At 43.0% G+C, this 24,709-nt stretch overlaps 1 protein-coding gene across 2 annotated transcripts; it reads left to right on the plus strand.

Moving 5' to 3' along the window:
- The first annotated feature begins 4,731 nt into the window (after nucleotides 1–4,731).
- LOC144270923 (cytochrome P450 3A9-like) lies at nucleotides 4,732–22,831 on the plus strand. 2 transcript variants are annotated; one of them, XM_077827880.1, is made up of 13 exons: nucleotides 4,732–4,802; nucleotides 6,474–6,567; nucleotides 7,714–7,766; nucleotides 10,187–10,286; nucleotides 10,677–10,790; nucleotides 11,108–11,196; nucleotides 11,824–11,972; nucleotides 14,198–14,325; nucleotides 15,480–15,540; nucleotides 16,740–16,900; nucleotides 17,764–17,990; nucleotides 19,907–20,069; nucleotides 22,739–22,831. In XM_077827880.1, the coding sequence occupies exons 1-13, from the start codon at nucleotides 4,732–4,734 to the stop codon at nucleotides 22,829–22,831; spliced, it is 1,503 nt and encodes a 500-aa protein (XP_077684006.1). The 2 variants fall into 2 exon arrangements, with proteins under 2 accessions (XP_077684006.1, XP_077684007.1); XM_077827881.1 differs by having other exon boundaries at nucleotides 6,474–6,554; nucleotides 7,701–7,766.
- Nucleotides 22,832–24,709: the final 1,878 nt, after the last annotated feature.

The following is a 24,709-nucleotide window of genomic DNA, read 5'->3' on the forward strand; positions in this document are numbered from 1 at the left end:
CATATATAGGTAACAAGATAACATTAATACATCTTCTAGAAGAAAATTACATCCACAGTGGCTTAGCTACATAAAACTGCTTTGCCAATGCAGGCTGCTCCCTGCATATCCCAGAATTTTCTAAAGTTCTTTGTTAACCATCATCGCTTTTGGCATTTATTCAGCTACCAAAAAACTGTCTAGGTATGTGATATGGGTGATCACTCTATCCAATCTACTAGCCAGCTAGTTACCCTATTTATGTGAGTTTATTCCTTTTCGATCCAGAGACTCTACTGTCTGGGCTGCAACATCCCATTTGTTTATCTTCTGCATACCAAGAAGTCCATGTTAATTCACAACATTAACCGTAGAGACTGGGGCGGTCAGAGCCAGGGTCAGAGGCAGGTGCTAAGCCAAAAAACATTGGAGCTGCAGTCAGCATCAGGGGAAGGGGCATAAAGGCAGGGACCTGGAGTGAGGCAGAAAAGGAAGAACCGGGAACAGACAGGGGTCTGAGATAAGGAGGGCAGTAGTCAGGTAAGTAGGCAGGGTCAATAACAGTACCCAGACAGGATTCACCTAGTTGCTCAGACAACTTCCTGTGCCTCTTTCTGGTTTAAATAGTGCATCCCAGCCAACTGTTGGGGCTGGAGAACTCCCCCAATCAGGAAGTTTGTGGGTGGGGCCATTTGTGAGCTAGAGCTTCATTAGTCCCCTTCTCCAGTGGCTCAGGTAATCTGTGCACTAGCTAGGAACCTATAGGCACAGGTTTGAGGGCTGTGATCCCTCACATCAACTTTATATCGGCTTTACTGCTATTAGGATGTTGTCCTTTCCTATTGATGCTCATAGCATACAGCTGACATGTCTGGACCATTGTTTTGCATCAGATCTTGCATTGCTGTGGCCAAGCCCTTTCTATGTCAGATTATTTGTTTTCCAAATGCAATATAGCATGCGAGTTAATTTAAGGGCACATCTCTGTTTTACTTCCTCTTTAAAACCCTCCCAAATAACTCAAAAAGATAAAAAGTTGAAAGTGGAACAAGGTGTTAATAACATCTCATAATTCTGGCCCTTATTCAGGAAAGCACTTAAGCACATGCAAGGTAATTCTATTTTAGGTACTTATATGGCCCCATCACTGTAGTATCTCTGTGCCTCATAATCTTTCAATGTATTTATCTGCGCAACATCCTGTGAAGTGGGGCACTGCTATTATCCCCATTTTACAGATGGGGAACTGAGGCCTAGAGAGGCAAAGTGACGTGCCCAAGGTCACACAGCAGTGGCAAAGCGAAGAAACTGAAATTGAATCTGGGTATCCCAAGCCCTAAACTAGTGCTCTAACTACAGACAATCCTTCCTTGACTCTCAAGTCCATTCCTATTCAGGATGGGTGCTGAAGCAAGTGCTTAATTGTAATTCCTCATCATGGATGCTTTCTTAAACCCCAGCCTAATTCAGAATGGGAGTGTCACTCTTGAACTATAATCTACACGAGTAGTTTAAAAAAAAACTTTATTAAGCCTTATTTGCTCTGAGAATTAAGCTGACCAAATTAAATTTGATTGGTTTCTAAAGGCGTTTTAAAAACACTGTTTTATCATATTAGTATTGTTAGTGGGAAATCCTATATAAGTACAAGAGAGTGAAAAAATAATACAGGATCCAAACCTTGGTAATCTACCACTGGTAGCTGGTTATCCGGGCAAGCTTCTAGAAGAGGTTTTCTGCACAGATATCTCCCATCCTACTTAAAGTCTTTGCTGAAACTTTTCAAAAGGGGAGTTTCTCATGATACAAGAACGGCTCTTATTAACTTTGGAGAAAGGTAGTGTTGGTCATAACTGGTAAGATTTCCTTCCTATGTCTCTGTAAAATACAGAATAGAAAATATTCACCAAACTTCTAGCAGCCTGCCTAAATGACAGGGGTGCTGGAACAATGTGTATAGTGGGGGTTCTGAGAGTCATTGAATCAAACTGTGTATAATGGAAACCACTTAAAGCCAAGGGGTGTGGCAGCACTCCCAGCATCCCTAGTTCCAGCACCTATAGTAAATGATGCAATCCCTTTAATTATTTACAAAAGTGAAGTTGGTTTTGTGAAAGGCAGAATTGCTGCTGATAGCAAAAGAAAAATATTTCACTTAATTCACCAAGCCCAGTTACTAGGTAGTCCATCAATAATTTTATCCCTAGGGCTGCATTTGACAGGGTGGAGTGTCTCTTGTTAATTGCACAACTAATTTTTGATCCAATTTTTCTTAACTGTGTTGAAGTCCTTTACAATACCCCTTTTGCAAAGGCGCTGACAAATGGGATTCTTTTACATATATTTCAGCTGGAAGGAGGAATGCGGCAAGGTTGTCCCCTCTCCCTTTTATCTGTTGAGTACCTAGTAATAAGTCTAAGAAAGTAGTCCAGCTTTGCAAGCCTACAAATAAACAAAAGGTATACAAAGAGCAAAAGAGCAGTTTGCATGCAGATGATTTTTTCTGTTACTTGGGAATTCTTCTTCTTCGGTCTTCCCCTGCTGCCATTAATAAATCGGTTTGGAGAATTATCAGGATGCCAAATCACTTGGAATCTACTCACACATAATGGACATTTCCGAAAGATCATATGCTTTTTTAAATCTGCAAGGAAATTACATACCCCGGCATGTACAACCTCTCCCATATATCCCATGCAGACACTACATAATAAAACCACTATGACATTATAAGATGGTCGCTTCTTCCCTTTTCTTTGTGGGCAGAATTGAAATTGTTAAAATGAACACAAGGTATTTATATTATTGAGTTTGTTGCCAATGGAGATCTCTGCTTTATTATTTAGCCAGCTAAATAAGCTAATCACACTATGTGGGACTTGAGGAGCGCTATTAGTGGTCCCTGAAGAGGCATTGAGGCTCATAGCCTCATCACAGAAGACCTTGGGCTCCTGTGGAACCCAGAGGATCCCCTGCTAGAGGATTTGCAAGGGATTTACCTTCCCCCAGAGCTGCTCCCATAGCAATTTCTACAGGAGATCTAGGTTTGGAAATGAGAAAAGCTGACAGCCCAGTTTATGGCCTTCTTCTTTGTTTGCATAAGATAGAAGAAAGTGTCTCTTAGTTAATGAACTTTGCATGCCCTTATGATTACACCAGTTTGTTGACAGGATATGGTATTTACTGTATCAATAAAAGCTAAAGGGACTCTGTGCTCACTTGAGGACTCACGTGATTGACCTTTAAAAACACAACAAATAGGATTATGGGGTATCAGCTCGTCTCGGATTGCTTTGTAAAGAACTGGCTGCTGTGGAAAGCCAGTAAAAAAAGTCAAGTCTCCACTCCATATCCTGAACTGGGCCTGAGCTGTCTCCTGCACAGCTCAGAAGGTGGCATGCACAACCTTGGCAACTAACTCCCTGATCCTGGAGATGGCCAATCACTGTTATTGTCGAATCCTAGATAATACTGGATAACTGGAAAAGGCCTTTTGGATCACAGAGTCCAATCTCCCTGCATTAAGGAGAATAGGATACTAATTTGCCACATGCTTACCTAATCCTGTCATTAACTTGTCTACATAACACATGTAATAATTTTAAGACAGTTGTTGTTAATAGACATTAATCTGGACTGATTTGTATCCAAAGCTCTCAGCAAAAGCCAGAGGAAGGTGGAAAGCAATACGGATCCTCCTGAAATAAGATCAGATGCTGCCATTCATGGTGCTTTCTGGATGGCTCTCCTCAAGTCTTGCTCACAAGCCCAAATTCTACTCAGTGCAACAGTCAACAGTGATGACGTATAAACTGTGAATATCCCCACATTCATGAATGGGAAATTCACATTGTCATACTGGTCTAAATCCTGAGTAATGTCACCGATGTTAGCTTGGTGTAAGAGAGTGGAGAATCATGCCCATTGTTTCAGTCTCTCTGCCTGCAGACTCAGGAGGACATTCCTGCATTGGTTCACATGAGACAGGTTTTCTTCAGTAAGGCTGGCAATGGTTTTTTTTAAATGAAAGTTTTAAATTCTGACTAAACTGATGGGATCACAGGAGATGTGATTGTATGGTTACTGCAACTCTAAGTTCTGCTCAAGCCAGCTCTGACTCCGGATTTTAGAAATATTTTAATGGGAACAGGGTTTATTTTTTTAAATTGTAACTGTATTTATATTTATTTCCCTTAAGGAGACCAGAGGCATTTGGATACTAAATCAACATAATTATTCTTGCATTTTTAAAATGATTTGATTGTAATCTAAAAAGAGATGCTGTAGCTCAAACTGAAGTTATGCATTTGATGTAGCAATTATTGGATGAGGTTCTTTGGCCTGTGTTATGCAGGAGGTCAGGCTCGATGATCTGGTTTTAAAGTCTATGAGATTGTCACCATGATAAAGGAACTTCCCTCACATGGGTTAGGAATTCCTGACTAATTATGGATTGAACAATTTGTTGTGAAGAAATTTAAGACCTTTGAGGTTAGTTTCAGGTGCTCTTATATCATAAGATAACATAACCTTTCCGGATTGGCCTCTTTCCACTAGCTCTGGCATTTACTCCTCCTCCCCTTTCACATGAAATAAAGGCAGAACCCAAGGCTCATTTAGAGGCCACTGCGTCATATGAGTAGCAGACAAAATCGTGAAACTCTCTCATTTTTCCTAGGGCGCTAACCTAATCCAGGGCAGAGAAGAGAAAAACAAAGTTAGACTGGTCAGCGAGAGGAGTACAGAGCGAGGATGAGCTTCCTTCCACATTTCTCCATTGAGACCTGGGCTCTTCTGATCACCCTCCTCGCTCTCCTGATACTGTAAGTAAAGTTCTATTGAACTAAAGCTTCTCTTCTTGTGCTGTTTCCTCCAAGATCTTGAGAATTGTCAATGCCTTAATTCCAATGGTCTCCTAAAATGCAACCTGCATGTCAGTCCTGTAGGACAGGGGTTCTCAACCTGCTTCTTTCTGAGGCCCCCCGGACATGTTATAAAAACCCCACGGCCAAGCTGTGCCACAACAACTTTTTTCTGCATCTAAAAGCCAGAGTCGGTGGTAGGGGGTAGCAAGCAAGGCTATTGCCCAGGGTCCACGCCACAGGGGGCCCCGCAAAGCTAAGTTGCTCAGGCTTCGACTTCAGCCTCAGGTGGCATGGTCCAGGGCCCCAGGCTTCAGCCTTGCATGGTGGGGCTTTGGCTTCCTGCCCTGGGCCCCAGCAAGTCCAACACTGGCCCTGCTTGGCGGACCCCCTGAAACCAGTTTGCAGCATCCCAGGGGGCGCCGGACTCCTGGCTGAGAACCACTGCTGTAGGATCTGTAGCCTCTGAACTCAAAGGGCTCTCTGGCTAGCAAACCTTTTCGAAAGACATATTGGCAAAGGGATGGTCCAGCCATAATCCAATCTAGGGAGATCTGCAAACAGTATTTTTGTGAATTGCTATGAGTTTGAGCCTCAAGGACTTCCTCTAGGATTTACTGTGGCAGAATTTGGGCTAGATAGTGGGGGGACTATTGCTGAGTCTGTAACTGCTTTGGGATCCATGGAATGAATTATAAATATTGGTAAACATCTTGTACAATTTCCAGTGTCAGTATGATGCACTATAAAATACAGTGTCAGCAAGAAGTCAACCTTTCAATATACTTACCCTTTTTAACCCACCCCCGCCTTCCCCCACTTTGTTCTGGCCTAAATAAAGCCTCTGCTAAGGTTTCCTTGGTAAACATTAGAGCTATAACATTCACCCAGTGATAAAGTTCTTCCATGGGAAGTTGGTAACCTCCATCCAGAAACAAATATTTTGAAAAGCTCTTTCAACACAGCCCAAGACAAGCTTCAAAATGCTACAGCCCAGATCTTTATAGAGAAGCAGAGAGCCCTGAGGTAGGAGTAATAACTTTACAACACCAAAAAAAGGGTGCTTCAGAGGAGAGAAATCTGCAAAGCTGTCAACAAAATCCAAACAGAAACCCATCAGACTAGGCTTCCTGACACACCACTGCAGTAACATTGGGCTAAGCACAAGGAGAACAATACATGAAATTAAAGTGCAGCCTTATAAAAGCTCCGCTCAGGACATAATGTCTGGCTCGGCTTTGGTTTGTCCGTAATAAACATATGTAAGGTTTTTTTTCCCCTGTGTTTCTCTCTCCCTTTATTGGCTCCTCTCCCTGTGCTGGCAATGAGCCTAGAGAGGCTTCTCTTTTGCATTTAGCTAATGGCTTGAAGGACCCATTCTGTTGGAACAATTATTCCTTTATGAGATGATTGCTTTTACCTCAGGGCTTGCTCGTTGATGGTCCATGACAGCAGTGAAGCTTATCACTTGCTGTGTTTATTAAACAGATTTACAAAATGCTAATTTTTGGACCAAATTTTCCACAGCTTCGTTCCTGTTATAGTGCAACAGCTCTGCTGCCCCTGGATAGCTTTGAGATCCAACAGCCATTGTCACTGTTATGTGACCTTCAGATTCTTATTATTTTACAGATATGGGATCTGGCCATATGGTTTATTTAAGAAACTGGGTATTCCTGGGCCAACACCCCTGCCTTTCTTTGGGACCGTCTTCAAGTGTGGCAAAGTAAGTGACTGCGGGCTCCAGAAATACACGTCCCTTATATTACAGTACCAAAACATTTCCACTGCACTGATGGATGTATCCTGTACAAGCTTCTCTGCTGGCATGTGAAGACCTACGACAGCACAGAGTCTCTGTAATGTAGACCATGACACCTATTCTGTACAGCTCAAGTGAAGGACCCAGTGAGACCTTGGCGCTAACTCAAAAAAGACAAACATAGATATAGCTGGTTTGCAGACTCACCATTTACATTTACACCATTTTTTCTGGGTACAACATTTACTTACAAAAAGAAAAGGAGGACTTGTTGATCTTAGAGACTAACAAATTGATTTGAGCGACAGCTTATGCTCAAATAAATTTGTTAGTCTCTAAGGTGCCACAAGTCCTTCTTTTCTTTTTGCGGATACAGACTAAAACAGCTGCTACTCTGAAACCTGTCATTTACTTACAGTCTCCTTAAGTTCAGGTTTGAAATATGGGCACACATATCCAATGATGTTCTTAGGAGGGTCTTGTTGCTCACAAGGTTGTTGGGAAATCACACAGGCCTCAGGAACAGCCTATAAGGGAGTCATTTCAGCCCAGCTGCCAGCTCTAGCTTCACTTTCCCATCTCAGCAGGCTTCCTGCTTCCTCCTTATATGGCACAGGGAAAGGAGAAGTACATGGCTCCTTCTTAAAAGGGCAGCATGGTGTCCCTTATGACCATTACACTGTATCTGCATAACTGGAAAATTTTTATTTGTTTATTTATTAACTACTAAACTACTTGGGCATCTGTTGGATTGAACGCCCCTAACCAAACACGGTAGAATTTTTCCTTCCTCCAACCCATCCCAGGAATGACAGGTAGACCCACCAAGCAACAGGCAGACCCAGCAGACAGGCAGACCCATCAAGCCAACCCACCTATGATTGTAGTTTAAAAAAGAAATCACAGTACCGAACATTAGGCTGAACTATGCGCACAGGTACATGTAGGATTTAACCATCGAAGTCAATGTGCCTGTCTATCTGAGGGCAGCCTTTGCTCATAGTGTAGATCCTCAAGAGTCCCTAGGCAGTTTCTGCCATGTAGCTGATGAAATTTCTGCCTGAGTACTCTTCCTCCACTTCTAATTCCATTTTAACATTTCTTCTGCAGGGTTTAGTAGACTTTGACAAAAACTGCTTTCGGAAATATGGGAAAATCTGGGGGTAAGTATTTTACTAGACAGTATTCATCAGCTCAGGGTCTTTAAAGTTCATCCAAAATCTAAATCAGATGGTGAAAAATAATCCGCCAGAAGAGGGGATCTTCAACATCATGTTATATAGAGCTTTACCTGGCCTGTCAGATGAAAGGTGTTCAGATTTGGATCCAAATGACTAGATCCTGCTTTCAGTCATGTCAATAACAAAAATCCCACTGCCTTTAATAGGAACAGGATCCAGCAGGGTTTATAACTCAGGTGTCCTATTCTCCTTGTTTAAAACCTGTGACAAAAGGGTTTATATACCCCAGATACTCCTTTGAGAAACAGCCATAATACTGTAGCTGATGGATATTTCTATAGCCGTGGTTCCCAAACTTGTTCTGCTGCTTGTGCAGGGAAAGCCCCTGGTGGGCCGGGCCGGTTTGTTTACCTGCCATATCCGCAGTTTTGGCCAATCGCAGCTCCCAGTGGCCACGGTTCGCTGCTCCAGGCCAATGGGAGCTTCTGGAAGCAGCGTGAGCCGAGGGACGTACTGGCCGCCACTTCCAGCAGCTCCCATTGGCTTGGAGGGGCGAACCGCGGCCACTGGGAGCCGCAATCGGCCAAAACTGCGGAAACGGCAGGTAAACAAACTGGCCCGGACCGCCGGGGCTTTCCCTGCACAAGCGGCAGAACAAGTTTGGGAACCACTGTTCTATAGCATCTAAGATAGAGTGATAGATCTGCCTTGTCACATCTGTCCTGACCCTGACCTGATGAAGGGCAATACATCTGCATTACCACCAGTCTTATTCTGCATTGGATGTTCGCTTCACCTTTTGCCACTATGATTATAACTCAGGCTCTAAACCTGGAACACACCTTGCTGTTTTCAGTAATGGATATATCTATTCACTGTAACATCTCTGAAAGAGTTTCAGAGTCTAGGGAAAATACCTTTAAATGCCCCACCCCTCCCCAATTTTCTTTCCTTTTCCCCACAAACTCTCCTACCCATTAATTGTTATTATTATTATGTATTATTGTAGCACATAGGATCCCAAGTCATGGCGCAGGACCCCATTGTGGTAGGAGCTGTACAAACACAGAACAAAAAGACAGTCTTTGCCACAGAGTTTATAATCCAAGAATAAGACAAAAGACAACAGGACAAGGAAACAACGAGACAATACCCGTCAGCACGATAGGCAGTGGGTCTTCCACTCTGCTGCTCCTATTTCTCTGCGCTCCCTCATCCTCCCTCCTGTTCCCTACAGCCTCCTCTGCCCTAGTCTCCTTCTGCAACCCGCATTACTCTTCTCCCTACAGCAGTCCACATATCCTTGCACCAGCCATCTTCCTGCCTTCTCTCCTTTCCATCGTCTCCTTACAATTCCCAGTACAGAGCCCAAGGACACCCATGTTTCCTGAGGGTGGCCCATTGGAAACAATGTGAGAGAGCAAACATCTTTACTAGAGGCGGCCTCGCTTCTACATGCAAAGTAGAGATATGGAAGCCATCTTCACGAAGGGCACCCTCAGGCTTCAAACACTTTGAAAAGTAATGGGAAATAGTGGGCATTTTGAAGAAGGGCAAAAGTCATGAGTTTGATGCCAGAAATTGGTACACCATCAGAAACTTAACACAAATGCCTAAAATTGCAGGAGTTAACAACTGATGATTCACAGCACCTTAAACTGCCATGGATTGCAGTGGGCGTCAGAGGTGTTCAGTCCCCTGTATGCCTGGATCTTTTCTTTAAGATTTGCAAAGAAACTTGAAGAAATCTTGTAATTTCACACTATATTATGAGTCAAGGTGACATCCTGCTGTACATTCTTTTTTAGTAAAAAACTTTCTATTTCTACATTGTAGAAATGCTCCCTAATGACACAGGACAAGGTGCTTGTGCCACAGAAAAACTTGTGTCTTTTGTCTGGTTTTGGAAAGATGTTTTCAGTACAAATCTAATTCTGGAAAAAGTCTATTCTAGCTCCAGTGGGAATGAAGGGATTGATTTATGAAGAGAGATTAAGGAGCTGAGTATGTATTTCTTGGCAAAATGAGGACTTGTAGGGAATGGTCTACATGTATTTGAAGGGTGTAACCATCAAGGAGGCACTGGAGGTGTTGAGAGGATTAGAAAAAGGCATAACTAGGAGGAATGGGATGAAATTAAATGAACATCATCAATTTAAAAACCACATTTCTGTCTGCAAATCCTTGACCTATTGTTACCAGTAGCACCTTGATGACTATAAATGAAAGAGATTACAGAAAAAATATTTCTGTTTTTCATATCCAGTCACAGACTTAACTATAAAAAGCTCATGAAGACTAGATCTTGTGGCCATCATAGAAAATTTGATGAAGGAGCTTCCATTTAATTCCTTATACTCCATTGACAGTGGTGGGTTTTGCAATGTGTTATTTTTCCATAGGTTTTACGATGGCAGACAGCCTGTGATGGCCATCCTGGATTCTACACTCATTAAAACTGTGCTGGTGAAAGAGTGCTACACCACCTTTACCAACCGACGGGTAGGTTTCCAATCTTTAACCTTCTTCATTAAGACATAATAAAGTCTTAAATGAAAATAATCTCAATTACTGTTAGAAACACACAGTACTGGAAAGCTTTAGAGTCTCTTAGTATAGGAGAATGAATGTACATCCAGAATTAAGCTCATTTCCCACTGCATATCACTCCACTCCCGCACTAAAGAAGGAGGGAGAAAAAGCTCAGTTGGAATTGGGTACTTTGGTTCTCAGAGAAACCTATTTGACTGCACTTCACAAGTAACTGAAACTATTAGGGTACTTTACTGAAGTTGGGAATAGAAAAAAACACTCAGGAGAAATTCCACTCAGTTGAAACAATCAATGAGAGCTAGATATGATCCTTTCTGTGCTTTGCCTTCCCCCCACCAGAGATTTGGTCCAACAGGATTGCTAGAGTCGGCTGTCTCCATCGCTGAGGATGAGCAGTGGAAGAGGATTCGCACTGTGCTCTCTCCAACCTTCACCAGTGGGAAGCTAAAAGAGGTAAAACCCAGAAGAGCAGTCACAAACTCAACCACTGGGTCAGTGCAGACAGCAGTGAAGCAAAGATAGTCACAATGGTCTGGTCTCCTCTGTCAGAATCAGATTTCTAAATCAGCTTGTTTCCTTTGCGCCTCCTCATGTAAAAAGGAAAAGGATTAAAATGAAAATGCCAGAAAGCCGAAAGACATGATGCTTGTGAATGTTTATGATTCTCCCCTAGGCTATTAGAAACCATGTTTTAAACAAGAGGAAAAGTTACTATACTAATTATCTATATATAGGACATTTTTATTTGTGTGCTCTGATTCATATTTCAGATGTTTCCCATCATGATGCATTATGGGAAGGTTTTGGTGAGAAATGTTCAGAAGCAAGTGGAAAAGGATGAACCCATAGCTGTTAAAGAGTGAGTAATTCTGTCCTGCAAGGCTGGGACTTGTCAGAGAACAGCTGTTGATATGGTGTGATTTTTAGATTGTGAGCTCTTCAGGGCAGGGATTGTGTCTGTCCGGGGTGCACCAAGTATTTTGTACTAACGGCGTGCAAATAATAAATAAAACTAATGGTAATAAATTCATTGTCACCATACAGGCAGCATGCGGGACAGAACTTAGCATACTTGGTTCCAAAACCACAGATTTTACGACTGGAACAAACAGACTATACTGTCTTATTATTAGGGCTTAAAGGGCCACAGCCATTCGCTGACAAGTTAATCACAGCACCTGAGCAGGCCTGATTCCACCAGAATACCTACACATGAGCTAATAACTGTGTCATACCCCGAGGAAGATTACGAGATTCGAGGCTATGCTAGTTCTGAATGAGGCTTTATGGAAATTTGCCTGTTTCCTCACAGATGCAATACTAGTATTGCATATCTTTCTTTGTTTTCAGAAGAAGGAAAGAGAATTCCTCCTGAGGGTTTTGTTTTCTTTAAGGAGGTGTCATATGGGAAGCAAGTGAAAGGTTATAATCACCTATTTGAAACGTTAAGTCCACAATCAGTATTTTATTTTCCATCTTTTCTCAGTGTGTTTGGTGCCTACAGCATGGATGTTATCACAAGCACTTCGTTTGGTGTGAATATTGACTCCATGAACAACCCCCAAGACCCATTTGTGAAGGAGGTTAAGAAACTAGTGAAGTTTGACTTCTCTTTCCAACTCTTTATTTTCATATGTAAGTCGGCTCCTACTCATTGAAAACTCCAGCCAAGTTTGTGATCCAGACGTTCAGTAAGGATATGTGGAGCAACAACAGTACATACTGCTCCATTCTATACCTTAGCCAATGTCTAGGGAAACTAAACTCTCCACCTTGATTACTTAGTCCTGCCATAAGTACAGGAGACTGGACTAGATGACCTCCTCGGTCCCTCCCAGTCCTATGATTACACTGGGATGGTCTTATCTCTGTCAAATTATACTTCTTTATACCCATGCTATGCCCAATGATTATGGTAATCTCTAGAAGAGGCAAGATTTTTTGTAGTCAGTGGAGTTGTGTTGACACAAAGATCACCAACATTTGGCCATTCTATTGTATAGCAGGTAGGAAGGGTCACAACAGTGTAGTGGAGATCTGGAGCTGGTTCCTAGGGTATGGGACAGTAAAGGATTTGAGAACATTCAAGGCCGTCTGAAACAAACTTCAAAAGCTTTCAGAATATTGTTATGAGCTAGGTGAAACCTTGTTATGGGTTGAGGTAAAGCCTCATTCAAGCTGAAGTGTGAGTGTGTCCTCCATTTAAGATAATTGTATGAGACACTTAAGGGGCCACACCTAAAACAAAGCCCTAATACAGTCTGCCCAGAAACTAGCACCACAGGGGCAATGGATTCAACTGGGTCTTGTGACCAACAGGTGTGGGAGTACACACAGATACTGAGGTCACAGTCAAGGACAGAGAGAGGAAGAGGCAAAGAGCCAAGAAAAAGCCAAGCAGGAGCTTGTAAGCACAAATTTGGTCCTGGAAAAAGACAGAGCGTGCTGTTGGGTCTGATATTGGCTACAGAGGCTTGGGGGCTGTTAGCTAAGAAACTGCTCCTTTTGTTCTTGGTTCCTTCTGTATTCAGAGAGACAGGACTTTGTACAGTCTTTGTAAATAAACAAAACTGCTTCAAAGAAATGCCTGATTACCACCAGTTTCTACTTCCAGCCCCAAAGCTTGACTAGCTGCTCAGGACAAAAAGGGCAACAATATTTTCATCTTGAGTGTGCCAGGCTTTGTTATTAGTTTGGTTTTTCCAAAGATTTCTTGGGGTGGGAAGCTATTTCTGTGGAATATTGCTAGTGCTAGCTGGAGAAATGTCCTGCACTCAGAGAGCATAATCGACCCCAGTTTCAATGGCAAAAAGACACCAGACACACACGGCTTGAGAGCAGGGCCAGATTAATACAGGGGCTTTAGGGACTGCAGCCCAGGGCCCCGGAACAGTAGGGCTCAGGCAGGCTGCAGCCTCACATCACTCCTGGAAGTGGCTGGCTGGTGGCATGTCTCTTCGGCCCCTGGCTCCGCATGCTGAGCCTGCCCCCAGCACCGTCCCTGCAGCTCCCATTGGTCGGGAACCTTGCACCCCCTCCTGCACCCCAACCCCAGGTCAGAATCCCCTCCTACACCAAACTCCTTCCCAGAGCCCGCACCCCTCACTTGTACCCCAACACTCTGCCCCAGCCTGGAGCCCCCTCCTGCACCCAAACTGCCTCCCAGAAGGAAACTAATATAACAGCTGTTCTAAGATAAGAAGTAGGCTATTTTGAATTAATTTAACTATATTCTACATGTTTTAAGACTGAAATGTAACCACAGAACAAAGGCAAGTTTAGTATAACGTATAATAATAGTATAATTTAATAGCCTCAATGCCATAATTGCGATCATTTTGTTTTGAATTAGGAAACAGACTTGTATACAGGGGCCCCATAAAAATCTAACTGCCCCGGGCCCACAGGAGAGTTAATCCGGTCCTGCTTGAGAGACTGGAATGTTCTTGGGGCATGTATTCATACACAGGGCTGACTCCTAGCAGTGAGGCAGCAACCTTAGTAAGGGGTAGTGTGAAGCTGCATTGCCCCAGGCAGAGCTCAAGAAGGAACTGCATTTGGGGCGGGATTATCCCTCTCAACTCCCTGTTGCTTTTGGGTAGTACACACACTGTACCATGTCAGCACATCTGCCTGTGTAAATGGGAGTGGTGCCCATTTGCTTCAGGGGTGAATTGGGCACTAGGTTCCTACTATCTGGAGCTGGATTTGAATCACTGAACTGTAGGATGTTCTTGCTCAGTGCCTGGTTCAGCTAAGAATGTCATTGTTCTGATTATATTTTTCCACTGATAACTTAAGGAAATGGATATTTTTGCCCAGGTTGCCTCACTCTCACAATGAATTTCGCTCTACTCTAGATGTATTTCCATTCCTTACTCCTCTTCTTAAGATGCTGAATGTGGGCGTTTTCCCAAACAATGTCCTGGAATTCTTCGCACGGTCAATCACCAAAATAAAGGAAAAGCGCAAGAGAGACACCCCCACGGTAAGGAAGACTTTTTCAATGATGGAACCAAAGAATATTATCCATTCAGTTACCCACGTAAAAAATTCTTCACGTGACAGCATTGAAAATGCAACTAAAGTCAAATAATGACCAGAAGCCAGCATTACAACACATCCAGAATTTTGCTGGAACTAAAGTCCCAGCAGAGTCACAGAACAGAATGAATGCAGCAGTGACCTTGGGCTACATCAGAGTAAAAGCAATTGCAGTTTGGGCTTGCAAGGCTTTTGATTTGACAGCAAACTGGCAGAAGATGTGATCACCCGTGGAGTGGACTAGGGACGCTGGAGCAGAGAGAGGGAGGGATACAGCTGAGTAAGCAGTAGATATAGTAATGACGACAAATGACCATATTGCTGAATATTGAGTCCCATAAAAGATGTGGTCTCCACTCGAAAGCTAAGAGGACAGAGTCACTCTTATTACCTTTCAGGACTTCCTCAATCCGGTCCCAGGGAGAATATTAAACCCAATTGTAGAGGTGATACTTCTGAAATACACTTACTGTGATTATTTTCCCCCCCAAATTGTAAAGCCATATAAGGGTGCCAAGCAATCCGGACTAAAGAGTGTGGTAAACCCAGAACAAACAGCTACAAAAGGGGGGTAATAATTAGTCCCAGGGGTTTAAAAGGTCCCTCCCTATCCACTGAGGAGAGAGAATCAAGGGGGCAATAAGGTTCAGCTGGAAAAGGGGTTGCTAGGGAACCAATTAGGTTCAGCTGACTCCAACTACTTGGGACCTTTTTAAACCCTAGCCTGGGTGCTAGGAGAGGGAGAGTGAAGGACTCAGAGGAGCAGGGAAGTTGTCAGTAGACTGTTTGCAGCAAGACACCAAACCTTTCCAGTAGGGAGGCTGCAGTTGCTCCCCAGGAGGGAAGGAAAATAAGCACAAGGGACTGACTGAGGAGAGGAGTAGCAGGACCCTGTGCCACCTATAAGGCTTTGCCTTGCCCCAAACCTGAGTCTCCAAGGCTAAAAAGGACTGAGCCTACTGAGGCGAACAAGGTATTTTGCCACAAGAGATTTAGCTTTGTGGTTCTAGGCTCTGCTCACTGCTCCTTGTGCGAATGAGAGTCCAAGTCTGCTATCTTCACTGTCAGCTCTCTTCTGAATGTTACTTCTCTTCGCAGGACCGAGTGGATTTCCTGCAGCTGATGATTGACTCCCAGAATTTAAACACCAGTCACAAGAGCAATGGGTTGCATCACCCAAATAAAGGTAAAACCATGAAATTATTTACAATCATGAGTGCCTTTGGAGGCTCCCGGACTGAGGGGAATTGGATTGTTCATCTTGTGCAGCTGGGGAGAAGATTTATACTTATTCATGTGCTCATTTGCACAACAGTGTTGTATAAAATAGGTAACTTGTCTCCTTTCCCGCAGTTAAAACAAAAAGCGCATTCCATGGCATCTTCTACAGCATATTAATTAGGGTTGGTCAATAAAAGATACTGGGGTGGTATGTACCAATATACCCAGGGATAAACTGTCCGTCCTCGCTCCCCCAAATATTTGTCAGCATTGTATTTATCACTATGAGCAAATATTCTCAGTTCTTTTCCGGGGTGGATGGAGGCAGGTGATGTGAGAGAATTTCTCCCCTTTTTTCTTTTCTCACACCTTCCTCAAAAAGCCTCACATCTGACACCCCTTCTCTGCCTAAAGGGGAGAAGACACAGCTGGCTCTGGAGCCCAGCAATTGACCATTCATTAGCTAGCAGGGTCATTTCAGAGGGACACAGGGACTGCATTTACTTTCCCTGTAGAACTCAAGTCTCGGGGTGAGGGATGAGCTTGAGATCCAAACACAGACATTCTCATTTTAACCCCTTCAGTAGCCTTTCCCCTGCTCTACAGGATGTGATGATTACACCAACTCCAGACCAAGGTCTCTGCCTCACGCTCCAGGTTTCAGGGCTGTAGTGAGCTCAGTGACCTTACACCAGACTCGCGGCCGAACAAGTTCATCAGGCCACAGGATGATGCATACACCCATAATTTGCAATTAGTAATTTCTTTAGGCCTTGCTGCTTTAATCAGGAGAAACTTTCATGGGGATTGTGGCAGGATTATATATGTTGCATGATTTTTTTTATTAAAGTAAACTATAATTATAATACCTGCAGAAGAACTACAGCAAACTTGACTTCCTTGTTTTGACTGGTGTTTTCTGAATAAGCCAACTCTCAATACCAGGACTCAAATCAATTATTAGCATCTAATTCACCTACCTCAACCCTGTGCTCCTGCACATGGGACAATAAAAGAAACCTTCCTCATCTGTGTGTCTGTATATAAAATACAATATGTACTGTTCCCCAAACAGCACAGTTTACATACTGTGAATTTGGACTTCACCTTTTCTGCCCGTTTATAATCTCTTCACAGTCCTGACTGATGCTGAGATTCTGGCACAAGCAATTATCTTTATTCTTGCTGGCTATGAGACCACCAGCTCCACTCTTGGCTACTTGGCTTACAGTCTAGCTACTCACCCCGATGTACAGCAGAAGCTGCAGGAGGAGATAGACTCTGTTCTTCCCAACCAGGTAAGAGTATTGGATGCTCAGTGATATGTAGCATCTCTTCATGGGAAATCCCTCTCCTCTAGTTCAAAGTCAGCAACACTGTTCTTTAAAGAAATTAAATGGTTATATTAAAAAAGTATTCTACGTGTTGATTCACCAATCCTTTGGGAGCTCAGAAGGACAGTGAGAAGACAATAAAAGAAATCTTCACCAACCCACATATAAGTCTTCTCTGTATCTGTTTGTCTCTATGTCTCCCTCCTTCCACCAACTTCAGTCATTTATCTCTCCTCAAAAGCCCACCATTCAACAATGCATATTAAAAGGGACAATTTACATTTGTTTTCTTAATCCTGCTATTTACCAATAAGGTATTTATGGGGCAGAGGCAAAGGAGGAGGGAAGGGGAGAATGTAAGAAGAGAAAGCATATGCATAGTATTGAGGGGGGATTGGCTAAGAGACATGGAGCAGTGCCAGGCAATATGGTAACATCGCATTTTCATGGGTACCAACTTGTGTTTATAATCTCTTACACTGGGCTCCTGTACCCACCTCTCTCCACTGAAGCTACTTTTCACCAATATTTTGGCCACAGCAAGGGGCTCAGAACTGCCAATTTTAACTACAAGCATTGTGTTCAAACAGCTTTTGTGTTTAGGTGTTTAGCTTTCAGCATAAGGAAAATGGGCACAGATTCCTGTTTCCTTTTCTTGAGGAAAGGAAAATCAAGGTGAACTCCCAGCTTTACCCCCAGTATACCTAGGACATGTACTTTGACAAGAGATAAATTGGGGAGGACAGGATGGTTTTAACACTGATCAGATTAAAACAAGATGTGTTAACTCCCTCATGCCTGACCAACACTTTTGCTTTCCACTAAAGGCACCTCTCACGTATGATGCCCTGATGCAGATGGAGTATGTTGACATGACACTGAGTGAAACCCTCAGGCTCTTCCCTTTCGGAGGGCGAATTGAAAGGGTCTGCAAGAAAGATGTAGAGATAAATGGAGTGACCATTTGCAAGGGCACTGTCGTTATGATCCCATCCTTCCTTCTGCATCGTATGCCAGAATACTGGCCAGAACCAGAGGAGTTCAGACCTGAAAGGTACAGAACCTATATTGATAGGGAAGTAGTAATATACAGTACTGACATCTTTAAATTCATTCTTAAATATCAGTCTCTTGCAAAGAAATTCCTTGTCATGGTTAACCTTCATTACTGTTTATAACAAGGCAGGCAGAGAGTCTTCAGAGAATATCAGAATACCTGCTCCTGCTCCCACCGAAGCCAATTGCAAAATCCCTATTAACTTCAACAGGAACAAGATTATATGCCCAATATGAGCAACTGTACCTGAGTTCTGTTGGTCTTTCATTTATGAACTCAATGCTCATGTTTCCAAGGTGCCACTCCTCTTTATAACAGTCACATATAGAAGATATAGAGAAACATTTTGCCTGATCCAGCTGACTGATGTCTATGGCCCTGCACTTACACTTTACAGTAGCCTGACCAATGACAGACCATGCCATGATGAGGCGGTACTGTTCAATGCAACATCATTAACAGCTGGAAGGTGAATATAACTGGTAATCACAATCATTAATGGGACTTCATTACTCTGCAGAAGCTTTGCCTAGAACTCTCACTCAGATGTTTTAAGGACTATCAACTGAACCTCCACAGGAAAACTCATTGTATCCTAGAGAAGCTGATTGTCAGCTCGGTTTCTTTGTTTTTGCTGTTCACTTTCCTGTCCAGCCTGAGGTTGAAATTCATTTCTGACACCACTTGACACTTCTATGTACTTTGTCAAGTTTCGATGGCCAAACAGATATAATCAAAAGTGTGCCCAAAAGTCAGGAACTTCTTGTCCAAAAAAGCCACTGGCTTTTATTATTTCCGATTAAAAAGAATCCTCATTAGCTTCAGCAGCATTAGGCATTACATCTTCCATTAGCCAGTGAGAGGGTGTCATGATTGCACATATTTCAGTAGGTCTGACATTCCATCTGGTAGAGACCAGCGGTGTATACTCCTTATCAGTACATCAATTATACATCAAACCCCTATAGCATTTTCTGAGGATTTAAAAAAAACTTCACAAAAATTATTCAGTTAAATCTCACAACACCCACGTGAGGGTCAGAGTCCAAGACAGGCCAGAGGGCAAATCAAGAGACAGGCATCATTAGGCAGGCAGGGTCCCAGATAGGCCAGAGGGTAAACCAAGAGTCAGGCAGCAAGAGACAGGCAAGGCCAAAAGCCGGAGTCTGAGATCTCTCACACACGGGGTCTGAAGCAAGACAGCCAGGCAGTTTCTACTGTTGCTCCGACAATTCCCGGTCATGGCTGCCTGGCTTAAGTACCAATGCCAGCCAATCAGTGGACTGCAAGGAGTTGCCACTCAGGATCTGCTGGGCAGTACTTCCTGCTGGGCTCAGCCTTACGGGGCCTTCTGACAGGAGCCCAGCCTCCTGTGGAGGCATCAGGGGACCACAGTCCCAGGTTTTAGCCCTGCAAGTTCTTATAGCTAGCCCCTGGGGTTTCATGAAACGTTGCCAACTGTTCCCATTTGAAATAGCCTCTTCCCCACCCAAACTCATCCCAAGATTCATTCCTGCCTGAAACAGGGCAGTTCAGCCATTCTTCAGGACATCCTCTGTAGAGGCCAGGAAGGGCCCTGGTGCTGTGAAGCAACCCCTGACTTTGCTTTCGTGAAGTTCCCATGAAGTCCTGGGGAGAAAGCATAGAACTTTGATCTTGAACTGAAATTCCTCCACATGGCAAGGGGCTGGGTCACTGTTAGACCATTTGTGTGGCAAATACAAGTTATTTCTAAAACCAGATCATGTTTCTGCACCCCAAAACTGAGCACGTTCTCTCTCTAAAAAAAAAAAAAGACCTTTCAGGTGAAGTCACCCCTGGAGTAGCTCTGCTGAAGTCAATGGAGTTACAGCAGGCAAGAATTTGTGTCTCAGTTCATGTATAAACGCTCAGGTGCTTGTATCTGGAACCAGGTTCAGTAAAGAGAACAAAGAGACCATGGATCCTTATATGTACTTGCCCTTTGGAGCTGGACCCAGGAACTGCATTGGAATGAGATTTGCTCTCCTCTCCATGAAAGTTGCTATCACCAGTCTGCTGCAGAATTTCACCTTCAGACCCTGCAAAGAAACCCAGGTGAGAAATCCAGATTTATACACAGTTATTTGCAAAAACAGTTAATATAAAACTGCCTCAATTTATTTGGCTAGAACAGTGGGATATAGTGCAAGAGAAATATGCAACACAAGATGCAAAGGGTACAGGTATAATACACTGCAGACTATAGACCATATTTAATGTGAAGTAGTCTGAAATTTGCAATGGAATATTCTGAAAGGGGAAAGAGACTGTCTAGGAGAGAGAAATTAGAGGGCAGAGGAGAGGGAGAAGGATTAATCAGCTTTAGTGGAAACCTTCAATCAAGTACATTAGTTGATATCAGCATAGTGTTCCATACAGAAATGAAATGGCTTGACTCCTATCCATTTACACATTATCAATGAGTCCTTGTTTTTGTTGTTCAAGTCCCTAGGCTGCTTAAGGTGAGTTTTCTGCAAATCATGGCTCATCCTTCATCTGTTTAGTAAAGTGGCTCCTTAGAAGTCCAAACCCCCCTTTTGCTTAGTTGCCTACGTAACATTTTCCGAAGAAAACAATGGCTTGAGTCAAAATATTGCCAGACTTCCAATGCAAAGTCATAACCCGCCTTGACAAATATGAAGGTCACAGGCTTTAAACATTTTTAGCAGGAAACAAGCTCTTGTTGAGATGAACACTACATATATGAAAGCCAAAGGCCTTAGAATCATAGAATATCAGGGTTGGAAGGGACCTCAGGAGGTCATCTAGTCCAACCCCCTGCTCAGAGCAGGACCAATCCCCAATTAAATCATCCCAGTCAGGGCTTTGTCAAGCCTGACCTTAAAAACTTCTAAGGAAGGAGATTCTACCACCTCCCTAGGCAACGCATTCCAGTGTTTCACCACCCTCCTAGTGAAAAAGTTTTTCCTAATATCCAACCTAAACCTCCCCCACTGCAACTTGAGACCATTACTCCTTGTCCTGTTCTCTTCTACCACGGAGAATAGTCTAGAACCATCCTCTCTGGAACCACCTCTCAGGTAGTTGAAAGCAGCTATCAAATCCCCCTCATTCTTCTCTTCTGCAGACTGAACAATCCCAGTTCCCTCAGCCTCTCCTCATAAGTCATGTGTTCCAGACCCCTAATCATTTTTGTTGCCCTTCGCTGGACTCTTTCCAATTTATCCACATCCTTCTTGTAGTGTGGGGCCCAAAACTGGACACAGTACTCCAGATGAGGCCTCACCAATGTCGAATAGAGGGGGACGATCACGTCCCTCGATCTGCTCTCTATGCCCCTACTTATACATCCCAAAATGCCATTGGCCTTCTTGGCAACAAGGGCACACTGCTGACTCATATCCAGCTTCTCGTCCACTGTCACCCCTAGGTCCTTTTCCGCAGAACTGCTGCCTAGGCATTCGGTCCCTAGTCTGTAGCTGTGCATTGGGTTCTTCCGTCCTAAGTGCAGGACCCTGCACTTATCCTTATTGAACCTCATCAGATTTCTTTTGGCCCAATCCTCCAATTTGTCTAGGTCCCTCTGTATCCTATCCCTGCCCTCCAGCATATCAACCACTCCTCCCAGTTTAGTATCATCCGCAAATTTGCTGAGAGTGCAATCCACACCATCCTCCAGATCATTTATGAAGATATTGAACAAAACCGGCCCCAGGACCGACCCTTGGGGCACTCCACTTGACACTGGCTGCCAACAAGACATGGAGCCGTTGATCACTACCCGTTGAGCCCGACAATCTAGCCAACTTTCTACCCACCTTATAGTGCATTCATCCAGCCTATACTTCTTTAACTTGCTGACAAGAATACTGTGGAGACAGTGTCAAAAGCCTTCACAAACTATAACTAGGAGTACTGTAACACAGGCATACTGTGACACAGACATATTAGAGAGAGGATTTTGTCGAGAATCTGTCATTTCCTGGAACTAGGATCCTTGCTATTCAGAAATGCACATTTATCTCCTTCCCTGAACATCATGGAGAAATATTTAGCTGTGAATCATGGAGACAAAGGGAGCAGGGACTGTAAGAATGATCATAAATAACCAATCTCCACAAATAACATTTCAGCAGGTGCCCATATGATCATCCAAAAGAATTCTCTCTTGGACAACTTGTTGTAGGAAGGCAAGTGAATGTTGTTGGTTCATTTAGTTTCATCAGGACTCAACTCACTTCCTTTCACTAGGACTACACAGAAAGACACCATTCTACCTAAAGGCAGTGATATATATGCTGATAGTTCTAATTTTACCTTCACCAAATCCTAGCCAAAATGTTAATGGAATGCTCTGACTTGCAAAATAAGCCATTTGGATATGTGATTTGGTCCAGGCCCGCCTCTACCCCAAAATCAGACAAACCTTTTCAATATGAGTTTCATTTAGAGATTTTGGCTTAGTTTAAACCTACAAGTCAACTAAACCAGTGGTAGAGGGAGGGCTGTGAACCCCAGGAAGTTTGCATGAAGTCACTGTGAAGTGAAATATCCATGTTTAGCACAAATCTTGCTGTGCTAGATTGCTGTGCTAAATCAAACAGGGAAAACCAAAGACCTGTGACACAGACATTAAAGGGTTTGTGTTCCTGAGAAGGCCAGAAACAGTCCTATTCCCAAGGACAAAATGCCTCTGTCCTATGTCCCCTTTTTATCTGTCTTTTATTCAGTGGGATCTAAATGATCTTCTCTAATTGCTGCAGATACCTATCAAACTGGTTTCAAAAGGACTCATAACTCCAGTGGAACCTATCATTCTGAAGTTAGTCTCCAGAACCACAGAATCGAAGGAGTAAAATCCAGTGGCGTTTTATAGCAGCTCTTTAGAGGCCAATAGCTGCTGTACCAACAGATGCTGTACACATTGTTCTGGGAAGCTGATTTAGACGCACAAGAGCTTAATTCAGAAGACAGTTGCTAAATATTCGCAGAAAAGCATGACTAGAGAGACAGAGAAAGTGGGTGAGGTAAGGAACCATTAGAAACTGTGCTAACTACTTATGCTAAACTATCTGTTCAATCTTGTATTTAGCTGTGACACTCTTGAGCACCTTTCCCAGGCCTGGAGAGGAGCTCTGTGTAGCTGGAAAGCTTGTCTCTCTCTCACCAACAAAAGTTGGTCCAATAAAAGATATTACCTCACCCACATTGTGTCTCTATTATCCTGGGATCAATGTGGCTACAACAACACTGCATATAAAAAGCATGGGCAAACCGTGTTCAGTATTGTTAGCTAATGAAACTCAACCACACCTAACCCTTGTTGACAGACATGACTGCTGGCAACTGTGAGTCAGGCGCTGTTAAATTTCAGTGCAGGCCAGGTCAAGCTCTCTTTTAGCGGTATTCCTTCCCAAAAGGGAGAAAAGTACAGTCTCTTTCAAGATGCAGAAGAGACTTGTTTGATACCAACAGGAATCAGTTATTATTAATAATGATTATTGAATGGGAATATTGGTGATGAAAAATGGGTGCATGACAAGATTCTTTTTGAATAGTGCAAATAGTTCTTGTCTGGATACAGTTCAGCAAACAAACTGTTTGGCTGCAGTAAGGCTATATTCTGCTAACTAAACGCTTGTGTAATGCATCTATTGTATAAAGTGGTAATTTACAGAGATGACAGAAATCAATAAAAATATGTTGAGCAGAGCTCATTTGTCTGTTTTATATTATGAATGAGTTCATCACTTGTCATTTGAAAGAAATATGTAGTCTTGACCGCTGAAATTATGAATATATAGCATCTTCTACTCAATTCAGTCTCTGATAATCTTGATCATTTATCCTGCTCAAAATCTCCAGAACAAAAGCATTTGCTTTACACATAATACAGCTTCCACATATCTTGATAAAGACAGGTTTCAGAGTAACAGCCGTGTTAGTCTGTATTCGCAAAAAGAAAAGGAGTCCTTGTGGCACCTTAGAGACTAACCAATTTATTTGAGCATGAGCTTTCGTGAGCTACAGCTCACTTCATCAGATGCATACTGTGGAAACTGCAGCAGACTTTATATATACACAGAGGATATGAAACAATACCTCCTCCCACCCCACTGTCCTGCTGGTAATAGCTTATCTAAAGTGAGCATCAGGTTAGGCCATTTCCAGCACAAATCCAGGTTTTCTCACCCTCCACCCCCCCACACAAATTCACTCTCCTGCTGGTGATAGCCCATCCAAAGTGACAACTCTTTACACAATGTGCATGATAATGAAGTTAGGCCATTTCCTGCACAAATCCAGGTTCTCTCACTCCCTCACCCCCCTCCACCCCCTTGATAAATGGGCTTGCTTTTGGGCAAATATTTGATAATTTGAGCACTGGCTATAGGAAGTTCCCGTTTAATCAACAGAGAAGACCAATTGTCTTATGGGTCTTCATTCAAACTATACATAAGAAACTATATTGAAAATTTGTGTTTAAGACATTCTGAGCATTGGCATGTGTGTGCTAAACAATCTGTGATTAGAGTCCTCATTGTCTGGATGAGGAGATGAATTGCTTAGTTCAGTCAAAGCGATAGGAATGGACTCAATCTAATAAACTACTTCCACACTGTACTACTAATTTCATTTCCATCTTGTAATCCACTTGGTCAAACGAATGAAGTAAATATGATAAAAAGCCTTTTAGATAGATTTGATATGCAGTTTCCCACATGACCACCTCT

The sequence above is a fragment of the Eretmochelys imbricata genome, chromosome 10, assembly GCF_965152235.1.
Source record: "Eretmochelys imbricata isolate rEreImb1 chromosome 10, rEreImb1.hap1, whole genome shotgun sequence".
NCBI classification, from domain to species: Eukaryota; Metazoa; Chordata; order Testudines; family Cheloniidae; genus Eretmochelys; species Eretmochelys imbricata.